At 40.7% G+C, this 18,260-nt stretch overlaps 2 protein-coding genes across 2 annotated transcripts in view; both read right to left on the bottom strand.

Annotated features, from left to right (window-relative positions):
• Positions 1-10,409: 10,409 nt before the first annotated feature.
• LOC138030874 (NLR family CARD domain-containing protein 4-like) overlaps positions 10,410-18,260 on the bottom strand; it is a 90,045-nt gene continuing 82,194 nt past the window's right edge. The window contains exon 5 of the mRNA XM_068878736.1: positions 10,410-11,802. The gene's annotated coding sequence lies outside the window, so the exon portion shown is untranslated. The remainder of the gene's footprint in view (positions 11,803-18,260) is intronic.
• LOC138029987 (NACHT, LRR and PYD domains-containing protein 1 homolog) overlaps positions 13,546-18,260 on the bottom strand; it is a 9,559-nt gene continuing 4,844 nt past the window's right edge. Inside the window, exons 2-3 of the mRNA XM_068877828.1 lie at positions 17,495-17,548; positions 13,546-16,330 (exon numbers count right to left, since the gene is read on the bottom strand). Of these exons, the coding sequence (XP_068733929.1) occupies positions 14,244-16,330; positions 17,495-17,548 (2,141 nt within the window). The 3' untranslated portion in view covers positions 13,546-14,243. The remainder of the gene's footprint in view (positions 16,331-17,494; positions 17,549-18,260) is intronic.

Raw genomic sequence — 18,260 nt, 5'->3', positions numbered from 1 at the left:
TAAAGAAAAATCGATATCTCAGGATCCACTGACTCTAAGAAATCGCTTGAAACGGGAAAATACTCTCTACCTCAAGGCAGTGCTTGCTAGGAATATTTTACTGATGCGCCGAATGTTCTGGTGTTTTAAAATTTTGTCCATGAATGTTTGTTTACACTCGTGCCGACAATCACCTCTTGTTAATTATGCGGCGGCAGCGGCGCCATGAAATGAACATTTCGGCATCAGTTTTTGTGTGTGAATTACTTTAAAGCCTGCTATTTCACACTTTTATTTTTTTGTTTTGAGTTTATTATTCCAGTTTGTGAATAATATTTTATTTTCAACTAAACAAAGAAAGAAGCTCGCTGCTGTGAAATTAGCAAAGTAAGAAAGTAATATCACACGTGTGATAAACGATTTTGATTGCCAACGATATTTGTTGAAATGTTTTCAATTTGCATTGGTTTTCATTGAGAGCATTTAAGTTTATTAGGCAATTAAAGTGGGATAAAAAAGGCAATATACGGTTTTTAGGAACAGTTTCATTAATGACGTTTATATTTTTTCCCTACTTACGGTTTTAAAACTACCGGAAGATTTAAAAATTATCACATTACCCGCACCTTCCTATAACCTGCACCAAGAACTATTTGCGGAAATATTAACACATTACCCGCAGGTAATCGCCCGGAAATTACGGTAGCTGTTGTTGATTTCAAACTTCGCTTTATTTATCCCGGTACTCGACCTCACTATTTTTTTTCCCATCAAAACCATTGAAAGTTTGGGGTGCGGCCTATACGCGGGTGCGGCCTATCCGCGGGTAAATACGGTATTTAACCCTAACCGCAGTCCTGCAGTCGTTGAATGCAAAATGTTAAAGTGAACTGCCACCGCGGTCCGCAGTCCCGCAGTCGTTGAATGCAAAATGTGAGAGTGAACTGCCACCGCTGTCCGCAGTCCCGTAGTCGTTGAATGCGAAATGTTAAATTGAACTGCCACCGCGGTCCGCAGTCCCGTAGTCGTTGAATGCAAAATGTTAAAAGGAAAGCACTAAAATGAACTGCCACCGCAGTCCGCAGTCCCGTAGTCGTTGAATGAAAACTGTTAAAGGGCAACCGCTAAAATGAACTGCCTCCGCGGTTCATAGTCCCGTAGTAGATGAATGAAAATTGTTCAAGGGCAAGATGATCTCGTGAAAAGTGTAGTTAACCGAACCGCAACGTGAAAGCTAATATTTTACGAGAGTGCTTAGGCCTAATCACTGAAACAGGCGTTAGGCTTAATCAGTAAACGAGTGCTTTTTTCTTCACACGATCTCGTGAAAAGTGTAGTGAACCGAACCGGAAAATGAAAGCTAAAATTTTACGAGAATGCTAATGCCTAATCACTGAAGCGAGCGCTTAGGCTTAATCAGTAAATGACTGCTTTCTTGTTCAGACGATCGTGCTTAGTCTTAACGAGTAAACGACTGCTTTCTTGTTCAGACGATCGTGCTTAGGCTTAATCAGTAAACGACCGCTTTCTTCTTCACACGATCTCATGAAAAGTGTAGTTAACCGAACCGCAAAATAAAAGCTAAGAGTGCTTAGACCCAATCATTGAAACGAGCGCTTAGGCTTAATCAGTAAACAAATTCTTTCTTCTTCACACGATCTCGTGAAAAGTGTAGTTAACGGAACAGCAAAATGAAAGCTAATTAGGAGCGATTGCAGAATACCCGGTTTAGGAACAGAATTATGAATATCATTTTCTGTCCCATGCCACTGCGGACAAGCAGCATTGTTAAACACGACTGCGGGACTGCGGTGGCAGTTTTTTAAGTAAGGCATTTAGTGGACCCGGAAACAGCACACAAGCAGCATTGTTAAACACGACTGCGGGACTGTGGTGGCAGTTTTTTAAGTAAGACATTTAGTGGACCCGGAAGCACAATTGTTAAACACGACTGCGGGACCGCGGTGGCAGCTTTTTTAAGTAGGACATTTGGTGGGCCGGGTATTCTGCAATTTAGCCCAGCTTTGCTCATAGTGGGCACCCATGGTTCGAGAAAATAAACAAACTTTGCTTACCTTTACTTCGGTGACTCGAGAGAATTATCTTCACGAAGAAAGCAAAGTACTTCCCAAGGGTCCTTTCCAAGTCCTTTCCCAAGGGCTGTTATCGCCCCGGAGCATGCGCTAGTTACCATGCAACGGTTGCAGGAGGGGGGTTGCAGAGGTTGCGCGGATCTGGGGCCCGTTTCTTAAAGTCCCGAAAAGCCATTTGTGAAACTGCCAACCGCATGTTACGGAAAGCCGATCTTTTAACTTGTTTTCAAGGTAACTGAAAGAAAAATAACTGCCAAGTTTGACGACTTAAACCATCTCCGTTATTGAGATACAACGGGAATGGTGCCGCCCCACAATGGCCCGTTACGTTTCGGGACTTTCGAGAAACGAGCCCCGGTTTCTGTTTGTCACTATGGTTACATAATACAGCAAAAAAGATCGAGGCACATCATTGATCTCGAAAAAAGATTTGGTCTTCGTTTTTGAGATCATCGCCCTGGAAAAAACTATCAGAGAAAACCATTTAAGTATTCATACAAAGGCATACATTTATGAACAATTAATAGAGCGGTTTACATGGAGACGTACACGCAAGCATGAGGAACAAGCTTCAAAAAGTCGTGGTGCGTTCAACTCGTTTTTCTTAATGAAGAAAGCGGAAGTAGCTAGGCAGTTATCACCCCTAAGCATACGCTAGTTACAATGCCACGAACAGTTGCACGGTTTGTTTCTCCTGTGCATGACATTTACGTGGGATATCATAGGCTTTCCACAAGCATACCATTTCTTAAAACCAGTCGTGGGGGTGGGTGGCCCGCTTCCTGAAATCCTTGCCCTGTTTCAGACCTGACTATAAATTTGATATCAGACTTAACTGATTAGAGTGTAATTTGAAGTGCTAGTTTTGTACCCCATATGAACCTTCTGAGCGTTAGCTCACACAAGGACAGAGAAAAACTCTGACCAGGGTTGGAATTGAACCCACGACCTTTGGGTTAGATCACCGCTGCTCTACCGACTGAGCTACAAGGTCAGACGGGAGCAGGCCGTGGGAACTATAAGTGCTACACGGTCGACGTTTGTAAAAAAACGTAACCCTTCCTTGTACTTGTACATGTTCATTGCCGTGACTTAAACATCTTCAGTTCCCACGGCCTGCTCCCGTCTGACCTTGTAGTTCAGTCGGTAGAGCAGCGGTGATCTAACCCGAAGGTCGTGGGTTCAATTCCCACCCTGGTCAGATGTTTTCTCTGTCCTTGTGTGTTCATATGGGGTACAAAATTAAACTAGCACTTCACATTACACTCAAATCAGTTAAGTCTGTTGAAATATAAGTGCTACAAGGCCAACGTTTTTAAAAAACGCAACCCTTCCATAAATTTGATACCCTATTTCAACTGTTACACGGTTGGCTTAATAATTTGAGAAGGGCTTTGTGGATGGTCTTATCGCCTAATGATTAAGAAAAGGCTTCTTTCAAAAAACCATCCCCAATTCAAGACTTGAGCGAATAAACCATACCCTATTCTCGGATTTCACATGACGTCACAGCCACCATGTTGGTATCCCCAAACAAAGAAACGGCGGCCATGTTGGTTTCCCGACCCAATCCTCCGGGAATTGAACTCTATTGTTATGCAAACGTTCTCTTGTGTTTTCGTTGAAAAACATGGCTGTTGATCACGTGAGTGAAACCCAAGAATTTGAGACCAAAATGGTCAAAATCGATACCCTATTTCAAACCAAAACGGCAAAAAACCATACCCTTTGGGGCTGCACATACCTATGTAGCCCATATAAGGGAAAAGCCCCCCGCCCCCTTTCCGGGCAAGGGAAGAGGAAAAAAACCTCAGGTTCCGGTCCCTGAGAATCTCATTTTCATGCAATGTTTACAGTCCAGTTGATATTTTAACATCCACGCAACTTTCAATTTGACTGGTTGGCCGGGGGAAGGTGTAGGTATTTGTCAGACTTATGGCTGACGAGCGAGTGATAGTGTGATTATCATTAAATAGATCGTTTTTAAAGCGTTTGACAGTTGGTGTCTGCATGGAAATGAGTTACCAGAAGATTTTTCGCCATCCGTTGTCTCCTCTTCGCTGCTAAATTTAGAAGAAGAGGAGGAAGAAGAAGATCAAACTTCTCGGACCAAGGTACAAATGTGCAAACCCCGCGGAAACTGAATTAAACCTCACAAACCGGGATCCAGGGGAACAATTACAACTCCGTAGGGTAGTTCTAAACTCTTCTTGCGTGATTCAAACCCGAGCCCTCAGCTGTACCGGGTGCGCGAAAAGAAGCGTGCTAAACCACTCGGCCACCTTTGCAAGCCAAGGACAACACAGTGGGTATAAAACGTGGACTACGGACTGCGGACGAAATCGTGTATGAAAATAAAAATATGGACTGAGGTATAAGATGCGGATTAGGATATATATACGTATCAAATGCGAACTAAGGATTATAAACAGCGTATAACCTAAAAATAAAGCATAAAATTTAATTCTGATTTACCTCGCCAAAATATCTTACAGTCAAAACAGTTTAAGCATTTCTCCCATCAGTGAAAATTTAAAAAACCAAAAATTTGTTTTTGTCGCTTCAACATTCCATTCTTAAACTGAAAATGTCATTGCTCAGGGTGGTAGCCAAAACGCGGGGCCGGGGTGTCTTTTTTTTCCAATTTTTTTTGTTTCAATTTTTTTCGTTATTCTCCTGTACTGTTTTTTTCGAATGTTCGGCATCTTTCCTTAATTTATTGTGGAAATTAGACAAAAACATAAGGAACATAAGGGAGCTACGAAAGAGACATGTTAGTTTAGTTTTCGAAATTAAAAGAATTTCCGACTGAAATTGGAGTTTTTGTAGGGAACATACGCTTACTTCTAGAGACACTGAAGACTCGCTTAGCTCCACATTTTAAAACCACATTTTAATGTTCAGTTCGTATAAACCTTCTCCGCAATACATGCTGTTCCACGATGGTCGTCACGCAACGTTCTCATTCGCTTGTTTTCGCAAAATTGTTGTCAATGTTATTGTGTTTTTTAATCATAAAACTGGATTTGATCCCTTGACGTCCGAATAGAATTGGCTAGCAATTTCCTATGCGACTCTGACTTTACTACAAACCGTTTGTAGTAAAGTCAGACAACAACATTAACAACATCACAGGGGCACCCAACGAATCTGTTACTCGCTTTATCTGTTCCCCAGAGGAATCTTGCTGGCTGGCAAAAATACAGGTGTTTTCGACGAACTGGCTGGGAAATTTTGTTATTGATAGAGGTTTTGCCTGGGAATTACTGACTTTTTCTAGCATTTCAACCCGAGGTGGCTGTAGAAACTCTGAAGACTGAGGATGACTAAAAAAAAGTAATAAATAAATAAAAAAAAAAGAACCCCTTCCCTCTCCCAGAGGTTAGTCACAAACATACGACGGCTGGTCAGAGTGATTGCGCTTGCGGAAAAAACCTGTTTTCTCCCGGTTTTGTCGCTTTTGTTCGGTCGTTTTGGATCGAGGGATTTGAAAGCGCGCGGAATTCCTGGCTGGGAAATAAATTTGATCAGCTGGCTGGGAAACCAACCAATTTTATCTAGCTGGCTGGGAAATTTCTTGTGTGTCTTGCTGGGAAAAAGGAACAGATAATGTTTTCCCAGCAACACTGAAAAACACCTGAAAATGCCTTAATAACATTTATTTTCATTAACTGGGGTATAATAATACATTTTACAACAAATTGGTCGTTGGGTGCCCCTGACAACACGAGAGAACCTTGCGTGACTGCGTGACGACCATAGTGGAACTGTGATTCCGTTGTTGTTTTGTTTTTTTTTTTTACGAAGTAAACATTACAATGCGATTTTTAAGTATGGAGCTCAGCCAGTCTTCAGTGTCTCTAGCAATTGGTGTATACTCCATAAACTGCAATTTCAGCAGTTTCGGAAATTCTCTTAATTTCGAAAAACAGAAAAACAAACTCCGGTTTTCGGTAAGACAAGGTTAGATGCTCGCAAAAACCAAACGCGATTTTAAAACACAAAAAACAAAGTCCGATTGAGAATAAAAAACAAAGATGTCCCCTAAGAGCTTTCATACATTCCATGGGTACCTTAATTTTTGGGGTAATTTCCACCATAAATGAAGGACAGATGCCGGTCATTCGAAAATAACAGGAGAATAACGACAAAAATTGAAACAAAACAAATTGGAGGAAAAAAAAGACACCCGACCCCGCGTTTTGGCTACTACCATTGCTCAGAGGGTGACTCGATTCAAAACTCAAATTTTAATTTCATCTCTGGCTCCGCGTTACAATTGCAGGAGAGTGAGAATTTGAAAAATATGCCTAATTTCCATAAGTAGTGGGTATTTCAATCATGGGATATTAAAGTAAGAAATTAAAACTCAATGACATAAACGAATTCATTAATTCGACCTTGGCAGAACGCTTCAGCTGATTTGACTGCCATCTTAATTTACAAATCTTTTATCTTATTTTTGCTCGGACACCCTATTTTTGCTCGGACACTCAGTGATTCATAGAGAAACGTTTTAATTTCAAATTTACTGATTATTACTTTAATTTACATTGTTGGGTCGGTACATTTCGCAGATTGCATTCTATGAACTGCTCCGATCGAGACGTTCCGTTCGTGGTTTTCATAGAAGAACCATTGATTTGAACTGCTAGAAAGATAGAAGTGATCATCGCAAGGCTTATCTCGACAATTTAGTAACTGTCTCTTGTAGATGCCGGTGCAATGCTATCAACTGAGTTATGAAGCCACTCAGTTGGGAGAAGGTCAATTTGTTGGGCTCATGTGTTTCCCGTGAAAGGACTGATCAATAAAAGAAGTGCGGATTATAGAAGAAAAATAGAAGTAATCCTCGCACTTATCTTGAAAATTTAACTTTCACTTTAAGAATTGAATGTTAAATCGACAATCAATATCAAGCAAGAAAGGACGATTTACCTCGAACCCGATGTCTTCGTAGGGCCCTTTGAATCCACTTGTTAAAAAAAGTTTACAGATGTTAATTTTTAGGTTTATATATATATATCACCTCTTGAACCTGAATATATACCAAGCTCTATATACTATGAATTGTTATTGATATATATTTATTTTGGCCGCCTGATAAGAAAAGTCTGTTTGCATATTGTCTTCAAAGGAATTCTTTCTTCATTCTCCTATGAACCTGTATGTTTGACAAAGGGGCTATATGGTAAACAAGAGGCTAAGGGTAGTCTACACTTTGTTCGAGTTATATATTAAATAAAAATTACATGAGGGTCATTTTAGATGGTTTGCAAGAGAAAGGAAAAGAAAAGACAAAGGTGGCAAATAACACTGCTTTCTTTACAAGGTGCAACTTCGATCCGACAAACAGTCAACAAGAGAGCAGCGAGTAAGCAATTTACGACCTGTTGGCTCAGGTTTTGCGAGCATCGGACTACTGTGGGGGAGGTCGTGGGTTCGAACCCAGGCCGAACCAACAAATAATTAAGCAGAAACAGGAGCTCATCAAGAGGAGCCTCTATCTCCTCTAATTCCTTGAGTCAACCCTTTCCCGAGTAAATTTATTTTTAGGAACAGGTTTTTCCCGCGTAAAGTATCATAATTCCCTTGACGCTGACATCTAGGCTCAACTGACAGTCGACCAATAACATCACTAATAAGTTGACCAATGACATCTACGACCGGAGTTCTTATAGTATCTACTGACGTTACACAAATCACTTGACTCTGAAGATGACTTCCGCTCAGGTTGTCGAAACGTCAGTCAATGTCATCATAAACAGTCCTTCTCAGGACTACGCTCACCCGGACGATCGTACTTTACTTTATGAGATAGCTCTGTTTTGATTGGCTTTTACAACAGTGGGTGTGCTGAATGTCCCAAGGGAGATTGTCTTTTACAACAGTGAGCTTGCTGAATCTCCCAAGGGAGGTGTTCTATAAATAAATCTACTCGGGAAAGGGTTGACTCTGAGGCCAAGTATTGGAGATAGAGGCTCTTCTTAATGAGCTCCTGGCAGAAAGTGCTACCTTTGTATATTAAGACTTTCAAGTCTTCTCGAATGAGGACTATAAGCCGTAGGCCCCGCCTCACAAACCTTTGTTCACTATGCAAGTATTCTTGTTGAACATATAACTGTGAGCTAATCTCCTAACCTCTGATCCCTCATGCAAGTTATTCTTTTAACTCCCTCTCCCGCCCACTTCCACTTTTAGCAAAGGGGATCGGTTGTCGCGCATTCGTCACGCTGATGTGGCTAATTACCCTGCTACTTTGTCACGCAAAGCCTCTTTTTGCCGGCCTCTGGTAACTGGTGTACCCTCAAAGAGGAAATGCATTTGGTCCAAAAAACGTGAAGCTAGAAAATGAAAGACTAAAGAAGAATTATTCAGCAATGTAACTTTCAATTTGAAGACTGAAAAAGACCCCGGTCAATTACGTGCTCATTTCGTGCGCTTTTTAAAAGCGTAAAAGCAGAATTTTTGCATTGGCAAAAACATTCATTTTTGATGTGAATGAATAAATGAATGAAAAATAATTTTTATAAGGAAGACGTTGATTTGTTCTCGCAAGAGCCGCATTTTACTGATCGTTTAGTAGGAAGCGAGGGTTTGTTAGAGAAGAGGAGGACTGGATACCTCACAGACATTCTCTGAGGCCGGGGGGGGGGGGGGGGGGGGGGAGAGGAAGAGTGGGGCTTGGTTCCAGGAAAAGATGGTGAGATCAAAAAACGAATATGCGAAGGTTCTTAATTGCTTACCTTTTCGCGTTCAGGACTCAGTGTCCTTTGAGACTGAAGGTGTGAAGGGGAGATCTGATTAAAGAGAGCCTGTCATTCAAAATAGGACACACTGATATGAGGCTTGAAACTCAACAAATGACATTTATTATGCTTGTGGGTGATCGAAGTTGAATGTTTTAATGGCCGAATTTATACCAGAGACGAAAAACTCGTCTAAGACGGATATTTTGTCTGCAATTCGTCTAGATATAAATACGGTGTTTAGACGAATTATAGATCAAAATACGTCTTACGATTGATTTGCCTGTAAGAATCAGATGAAGACGAAGTTTTCAATTGTGAAACGGGAAGTACTGAAATGAACTTTTTTAATGAAAAGAACAACTGAGCTGCGTAGCCTACGTATGTTAACTGAATTCTTAAATTATCGATGAAACTTTTGCCAAAGAACAAAGAAAGATAAAAGAACTTGGAAACACAACTGACTTGGGAGAATTTTTTCAAATTCAAATACTTTAATATACGGAGAGAATCTTCACTTGGGCCCCAGAAGGTTTTCAGTCCACATCTCACGAAATTTTACATCGCTGGTCGAGAACGAACACATGACAACAGTCGACCCTTCGTTTCTGACCCACATCCCGAGGGACGGGCAGCAGGACGGGTCGTCTCGCCTCCGCGTCGCGCGGGTAAACGGCGGGAGTAACTATGACTCTCTTTCTCCCCAAGAGAGTTGCGATTCGTGTTTCCTCCCGGGCCTACCTGCATATATTACCAGGTGGAGCCTAACTAAGAGTGTTGGGTGAAGCCAGGCGTCTCTAAACCTGCCGCCGGAAACCGATCATTTCTTTTGGTCGGCGGAAAGCGGCTTCACGGTTGGGGTCCTGCGGCAATTCCTTTCCGTGTGACCATAGGGCCCTCGTGGAACACTGCCCACCTTGGGCGTGCTAAGCGAGGAGCATGACGGCGTGCATAGGTTACCTCGCCGCGGGGACGAGCTTCCCGCGGCAACCGGCCCGCATATGGTCTGTGACGAGCCTACCGGGAGCAGGCTGCGGGCCGGAATGGCGGAGCCCTGGCCTACAGGGCAAAATCTCCACAATCCCCCGTCGGTAAGCTCCCCCTGGTTAGCTGTGAACAACTGCAGTCTTTGCCGGGCACTTCACGAAAGTGTTATGTGGCTGTAAGCCCGAAGTGCCCCGCCTCAGGGGCGGTACGGACGGCGGGCTGTGGAAGCGAGCAGCCGTGAGCTGGGGGGGGGGCACTGCTGTTGTGGAGCGGTGCCTAGACTAAAGACTCTTCAACACTGAAAGTGAGCGCTCCGGTGTGAAAAAAACTAAAACACAGGTCACATTCCACAGGTGAGTGTACATGTCACCGTGCTTAAGACAAACAAACAACACCAAAAGTGTCTCGTAGAGCTAATCACTCAACGAAAATGTTGTTTCAGGTCTCGGGGAAACTTTTGGCTTAGTTGTTGATTATTGGAGCAGCGACTTCTAGTCTTGACCCGTGGAATGTGACCTGTATTTAACATACCCGCCTTCATTGCAGCTGCCACACGAGTCAAGAGCGTCACATACATTTGCTAAAACAACCAGATCAATCATCTATGAACCCTATTGCACAATTTTATAATTTGTAACACAATGAAACAATCTGACATGGTGAAAACATTGAACAACAGTAACAATGCTCGCGTCAGGGAATTACAATTGTGAGGCGCCAAAATCAACCAAAACGTAAAGGTAAATAAAATCACTTCATTACCGTTACGTATATCAAACACCATTATGTCCTTTTATATATCCACATATCGTTATTCCAGAGGTTTAAGGTGCACAGTAAGCGTACGTGAAAAGCCAACGTAGCTTTAAGTGGAATCGAAGCCTGATGTAGATCACCGAGCAACGTGAAAAAACGGCGAATTGTTTTACACTCTTATGCTTGTTAATAGACCTTTTCGGCTTGTACATTTTGTTTTCCCAATACAGATCATGTGATAATACTCTGAAGGTTTGGTCTTTTGTTTTGTTCATTAAAATGAGGGCATGCAAGCATGAATATACCTGAATTTACCTTTACGTTTTGGTTGATTTTGGCGCCTCACAATTGAAAAGGTCTATTTGCGGCTGCTTCGTACGGTTTTTATAAACAGAGATGAATAATAACCAGAGAGGTTGTGAAGGGAAGTACCTTTGGCTTTCAATACAAAAAGTTGCATGCAAGCATTGGGTGCTATTCCTCCATGCACAAATTTCTGTGAGATGGCAGTGATCTCTCACTTCCTTTCTTTTTCATTATCCACAAAAAAGTCACCAAATATAAAATATCTGTTGATTTGTGTCTTTAAGAGTCATCTTTGGTAAAAATTATCTTTACTGGTAACTTATTATATTTGTGATAAATGCCTTCAGCCAACTTCTGAGCCCTTTTAACAAAATAATTGTAATGCTACACCAACATTGATTTTCTTTTTTTTGGAGAAAAAAAGAGGTTTCATTTTAAAAGTAACACTTTTATCAACGCATTTCACATAGAGACCAAAAGCCTGGTAGTTCGTACTTTTGATAAATTTCATTGAAGCTGATTTGAGGGTTCCACTGTCACGTTAAAACATTCCTAATCAACATTACTACATCAAACACGGAACCATATGTTTTCTTCCATGGTGGTTAAACGAGATCAATGAGTCGAGATGGCTTTTTTCATGTTTTTTTGTTGCAACTGATTGTGTTATTTGCAGAATTCAATATGTTTATCAAGATTAACACCTTCTGCAAAAACTAATACCCGCGAGGTGACGACATTTCGCGCGTATGTTCACCCGTCTTCCTGCCAAAATTAAATAAAAAATAATAATAAAATAAACAATAATACCAGAAGCACATCAGCCTCTGATAATAAGCAAGGAAACGGACGAGAACGCCTGCATGCTAAAAATGTCTAAATTTCTAAACTTCGAATCCCATGTCTTCAAGGTAGCTTGCCGGCTTGCTTACCTGGGGAACTATTGAGTATTTTTCTGGAGAGACTGAAAAATTTTCGTCTACAAAGATTTTTGCGCTTCTGCAAACAAATTTTCTCAAAAGTTGCCCGTTGAAAACAAATTTTCACTTTTTTCATTGCCATCATCTCTGGCACTAAAAGTAGGAAATGCGAAAGTCCTCTTCAGTCGGTATAATGTAGCAAAGTTGTATTTTTAAGGTTCACGATTTAGCTTAAATCGTTTTGAAGCAGTTCCCGCCGCTTTATATCTTGTTAGACTTCCTGAAGAGGTCTGTGCGATCTAAATCGGTAATTGACAGATCCATTGCTTTAGGCTGCCCTCTGGTTCTTCTTCGTAATTTTTTAAAAAAATTGTCATTAAATTTCAGAATAAAAACTAGCGATGAAAAACGACCTTTCGATCTCCCTGAGATCATTTTCAAGTTGTAGAAAAAACGAATGAAATATACAAATATAAGTAGAAATTAATGCTTGAGAATGTATGTAAATACAAGCGCTGAAATGTAAGTGTTAAAATAATAAAATACTATGGAAAACTATATAAATAACATTGCACGAATTGAATCTGACTGTTTGTTCAAAGTTAGCTTAAGCTCCTTTATAAAGAGCATTTCGTAGATCAGGCAGTCGAATTTACTTTGGCACTTTCTTAAGATCTTAAAATCACGATATATGTCACTTGGGACTGTTCCATGTGGCCTGCGAACGCAGACGTATTTCCGGCGGAGAGAAACGACCGCCGGAAATACGTCTGCATTCGCAGGCTATGTTCCATGTTGCTCTTTAATGTGATTCCCGATTGAAGACGATCCTTTGTCTTCCTCAACGCGCTGATAAAGGTGTCGGCACGTATACCCCACATAGTTTGTATCACACAAACCACATGCACTTGTAGTAGTAAACAACGCGTTACTGGTTGATGATAAGCGGCTTCTTTAACTTTGGTTGATCTCGTGCCCGATCTTACGACTTGCATACACGGGGCGAATATCAATTCCAGTTTTGCGGCCTAGTTTCCCAAGTTGTCTTCGCGTGGAATTGGCCCGTGATTTCTGATCCTTGAATGGTAACACTATTCTGACCGGCGCTTCATTTACGTTGCACGCTCGTGTGGAAATTGGATCGCCAGAAACTTTCTTGGGGACAAAATTACTAATGGCCAATTGGAGCAGTTCAAAGGCAAGGAAACCAAATCATCATCAATTCAAATACTCAAACCTTTGCTTGCTTGTAGCACAGCATTTGGAACGAGGTCAACGCCTTGGCCAGTCAGTCAACAATGGCCGGGAGTTTTCGGAAGAAATGGATAAATAGGGAAGTGCTTCTTTAAGAATTCGTAAAGTTTCCCCAGACAATTTGCAACGGTTTTTCCAAGTCAGCCACTGCATTACTGCTCAAGCTCAGGTAACACAGGTTTAGGACATCACTAGAGGACGTTTCCAAATCTTGCAGGTCATTTTCATTTAAATCCAAGAAATCAAGGGTCAGAAATGTCAAATGCGGAAAAGAGAGAAGCTTATTGGTTAGTGGATTGAGACTTCCAGTTACACCGAAATTGCTGAACGTCAACGATTCCAACGGCATGTCTTTGTCTATTCTGCCAAAAAGGGCGAACACATCTTCAATATTTACAGTCAAACCAAGTGAAGCGTACCCCTCAAGATTGCATTAATGAACTGATTATTTGAAACTTGAAACGGCTAGTCGTTTCAAGAATGCAATAATGAATTGATTATTCGAATATTGAACTCGCTCGTTCGATCCAAGAATACGGCTAACGGGTTCCGTTTCCGAAAAATCGATTCAGTATTGCATTCTAGAAAAGACTAGTAGGTTTGAAACCTACTAGTCGCAACAGTGAATTGATTTTTCGAAAACGGAAGCCGTTAGCGAATTTAGCCGTATTCTTGGATCGAGCGAGCGAGTTCAATATTCGAATAATCAATTCATTATTGCATTCTTGAAACGACTAGCGGGTTCAAGTTTCAAATAATCACTTCATTAATGCAATCTTGAGGGGTACGCTTCACTTGGTTTGACTGTAAACTGGGATCACCTTTGCCACGTAAAAAGAGAGGGGAACGAAAGACCGAGCACTGCGGCAACTGCTGGGGTCACATGGATTTCATTTAGCGACAGTCTTACGAGGCTCTTGTGGAAACCAAACGCATGATTGTTTTCTCAGCGCAGCACCTACCAAAGTAAATTCAAAGTTTCGTGATCTTTTCAAAACTTGGCAACAATTCGGCGAGTTCTTCAGCTCCTTTTGACATCAGTTGACAGTACAATTTTAAATCGCACTTGCTAGGGATTGGGAGCAAACACTGTCTTCCTTATGTCCAACGTTTATACTCATCAAATGGGTGCAATTTTTGATTACAGCACCAAGATCTTTAATTGCAGAAAGTCCAAAACAACGAAAGGAACTTAAGAACTAAAGAGACGTCTTTTGTGGAACCAAGCTTACCGACTGACGCGGTAAAGCAACAGCCTGTGCACTCTCAGTGAATAGTCTGGCATGGGCAGCACACCTCAGGTATAAGTCTCTGAAATAAACACTGACATCACCGTCGTGGATATGAAGGATTGATGAAAAACGACAATGCATTTTACATTTAACGTTGAGGAACTTTGTCAAAAATACTCCGAGAGGAACATTTTCAGAATTCTCAGTTATCGTTATTGTGGTATCAAGGAAGTTCAGTGTTTCTACCACCTTGTAAAGAGTTGCAACAGGATCTTTAAAATTAAAAAAGACGTTACCAGGACAAAAAATAAAAGTCCAGGAATTCACACCGGAAAACAGTAACGCAACGCAAGAAGGTGGTTCTGAGATAACTGTAATCCCTCCAAAGCATTCAACGCAAAATTTTGCAAGCGTTTCTTTTGACTGTACATCTTCAAAGCAATAAAAAATCAAATCACTGAAGCGCAAGTGCCTGTCAATAACGTTATCCAATGGCATATATTTGTGGTCTTCATCTGGTATCGCTTCTGATATATCAAGTGAAGGATCGTTTATTTTCACTGACTTCAAATGGTCAAACACTTTCGCTGCTCCTTCATCACTAAGTCCGCATATGAATCGAAAAACGTTCTTGAACTCGCCACAGCTTTTCAAGGTTTGAGTGTGCTCTTGAATCAAACCGAGATTTCCATCAGGTATACATTTGTGAGTCACGTACCAGGCTGCTAAGAATTCTTGTATGCTCTTATGAATAAAAGAAACCATTTCTGTTGGTCGCAAGCTTTCTGTACACTCAATTACTTGAAGTAAACCAATGACAACAGTGTCTTCACAAAGGACTTCCGAAGAAAGTTTACCATACGGGAAAATGTGGTCATCGTTTAAAAGACACTCTAAGGCCAGCTTACCGATTTGATTGAGGATCTCTGAATTATCCTCTACTCTGTTAAAGCGAGGAGGGGTGTTCTTTCCTTGGTTGTGGCTTAAAACGTGCTGGACAATTTTTAAATATACGCTCGTTTTGGCTTTCGACAAGCCTGCTGACTGTTCCTCCTTCCACAGCGTGCAAAAGAACAGCAAAAGTAAGGGAACTTTTGCAAGGTCTAACAGGTTCTCGAATACCAAGAATGTAACCAAATCTATGGCATCTTCTCTGTCATCAAGCTGTCGAGTTATATACGTTGGTATGTCTTTCTCACTGAATCCTGTTATATCTGCGAGCAGGTCTTGGAATTCTTGGAGCTCACCTGCTTTGGAAATTCGACTTGTTATCAACACACAGCAGTCTCTCAATTCTTTTCCACTGAATATGTCAAAGATTTGAGATTCTTGTCCACTGTGATACTCATCATAGCCATCCAGCAACAGAAGAACTTCATCTTGATGGTTGGTCATATAACTCAGAAGACCTTCTACTAACCATTTGTCTTCACGCGCAAAAAGTTCTGAGTTATAAATGACATCTTTGAGGCTTTGACATTTGGACACTTCCTTGAGATCAACGAAAACAACAAGCTTGAACTTTCTGAGGACAGCTGTTTGTTTGTCGTTTGCGTGTGTGTTTGAATTTCTAATACATGCCGTTTGTTCATCTTCTGTCTTTGAGTTATTCTCGACCTTAAAGCCCATTGTTTCTCTCCGCCGACGGAGCATTCGTGAGAGAAATTGAAAGCAACTAGTCCTTGAACCCTGAGTCTGGAGATTACGAGGGCCAGGAGACACTGGTGACGAGAATATTGGCGCCTCATCAAGTCGGGCCCAATCTACTGCTAACTTCTTCGCAAAAGTGCTTTTACCAATTCCCGTCTCTCCTCGCACAAGAATCCTCTTTGGATTATTTCCCTTACCGATTGGACTGAAGAGGTCACTGTAGTGAGCCATCTCAGACTGTTTTGACCCAGCTAAGGTGGTTTGCCTTTGTATTACACGCAGTCGGGTGTAGATTTGATCAATGTCTACGAGAGACAACCTGGACCAAGAAGACGTTCGCACTTTGGATGCTTTTATGTAATGTTCTTGAAGCTTTGCTCGGCAGATTTCCTCACTGAAAGACTCTGATCATAAGAAAAAAAGTAAGAAAAAGAGAAATGATCATTTCGACCAACGTTACGTTCAACATGCTGAAGAAAGTCCGTGTCTCTTTTGGGAAGTATAACAGAAGGTTTAGATGCCTGTTCTTTTATTGAAACTTCATCTTCACCGTCAACGCTATCACTGCTTCATTTTTTTTCTTCTTTACTACCATTAGAAAAATCATCATCATCGTCATCATCATCATCATCATTATTATTATTATTATTATTATTATTATTATTATTATTGCACAGCTGATGGTGAAAAGAACTGGTATATTGGACAAATGTTTCTTTTTTCGATGGTGACTTAGGGATGTTTGGAAATTTTTTCCATTGGAAACTCGGAAATAATCCAAGTTCCAGATGGGATCTCCGTGAATCTAATCGGATGCTCTGACCACTGAGCAACTGGAGACTGTGGTGAGCAAGGGTGAAATGTGGGTCTTTGACTTGAGTAGAACTGCGTTACGCAGTTACAAAGTCAAATAACTATGCAATTTTAAAAAAATATATCACTCTCACATTTGAGATGACTTGGAAAACGGTAATAATAATAATAATAATAATAATAATAATAATAATAATAATAATATAACAACAACTTTAGTTAAGTGTCAATGGATTTAGCACAAGAGCACTAATTGGGGACACTAATGAAATTAACACAAATCAAATCAAATATTGCATGGTTTTTGTGGAAAGGGAAAACCAGAGTACCTGGAGAAAACCTCTCGGAGAAGAGTAGAGAACCAGCACCTCAACCCACATATGACGCCACGTTTGGGGATCGAACCTGGGGGCCACTTTGGTGGGAGGTGAGTGCTCTCACCACTCTTTGCAGGACTTTCTTTATACATTTACCGGGGTTGACATTGCACCATCTCCATAACTATAATGCAAAATTGCAAAATGGTATGTTATCTGAACATCAAGTCATCTCTTATGACCTTTAGGTACACAATGTCAGTTGTCCTTCAACTAGTACTATCCACATGAAAAACACGTGTCAAAGTTATCTTATTTAATCTACCATCATCATCATTATCATTATCATCATCGCTACTGTCATATTTACGTTCATTTTGTGGTTGAAGCCTTCAGTTTTAGTGTTAAGTGTAGACCTTAAGATTCTTCTCAACCTACCCTGGATCCCTTTTAGTTTGTCCTCAGTGTGCACTCCTTGTGTCTTCTGCATCTCTTTATTATTGAAAAAAGAAAAAGAAGTGAGGAGAAAAAAAAAAGATAGAAACAAGGAAAGTAAAGCCGACAAAGCCAGCAACTCACAGTAACTCAGTAGGAATAATGGTCTCAATAGCTTAAAGGGAATCTCTACTCCAACAAAAGATAACATTAACCCACAGAAAGTGATATCTATACAATCAAATTTTTCTGAACATTAAAAAAAAAGATGTATCCGAAATAAATATATTTCAGTATCGCCTCTAGATCTGTTGTGAAAATTTCCTGGCCATCTTGAATAATTGTGACATTTAACAGTTGCCCTAACGTTATTATGCAAAAGCCCTTTGTATCAGAACAATAAGGCAACCGTTACACATCACAATGTTCATTATAGTGGCGCTCGCAAAAATGTTAAGTAAAATGAGTGAATCCATTTTTTCTGATACAAACAATTTTCAGACAAACTGTCACTTCAATTGTAATGCAATCACTACTTCCTCAAGTTGAATGTTTTCCTTAGTGGTAGTAGAGTGTATCAGTGGGATGAAGCGGAAGTAGTATTTTGGGCCACTTCATAGCCAGTTGGACAATGGCCTGAAAATCGCCAGTAATGCAGATGGCATTTTAAAGCACTTAACTGTTCTCTTCTTACAAGCAATGACCTCAGGTTCAATGCACACAGTCATGATTACTAATAATAATAATAATAATAATAATAATAATAATA

Source organism: Montipora capricornis, chromosome 13 (assembly GCF_036669925.1).
Source record: "Montipora capricornis isolate CH-2021 chromosome 13, ASM3666992v2, whole genome shotgun sequence".
In the NCBI taxonomy this organism is placed as follows: domain Eukaryota; kingdom Metazoa; phylum Cnidaria; class Anthozoa; order Scleractinia; family Acroporidae; genus Montipora; species Montipora capricornis.
The sequence above is the reverse complement of the archived record's forward strand: the minus strand, read 5'-3'. Positions and strand labels throughout refer to the sequence as shown.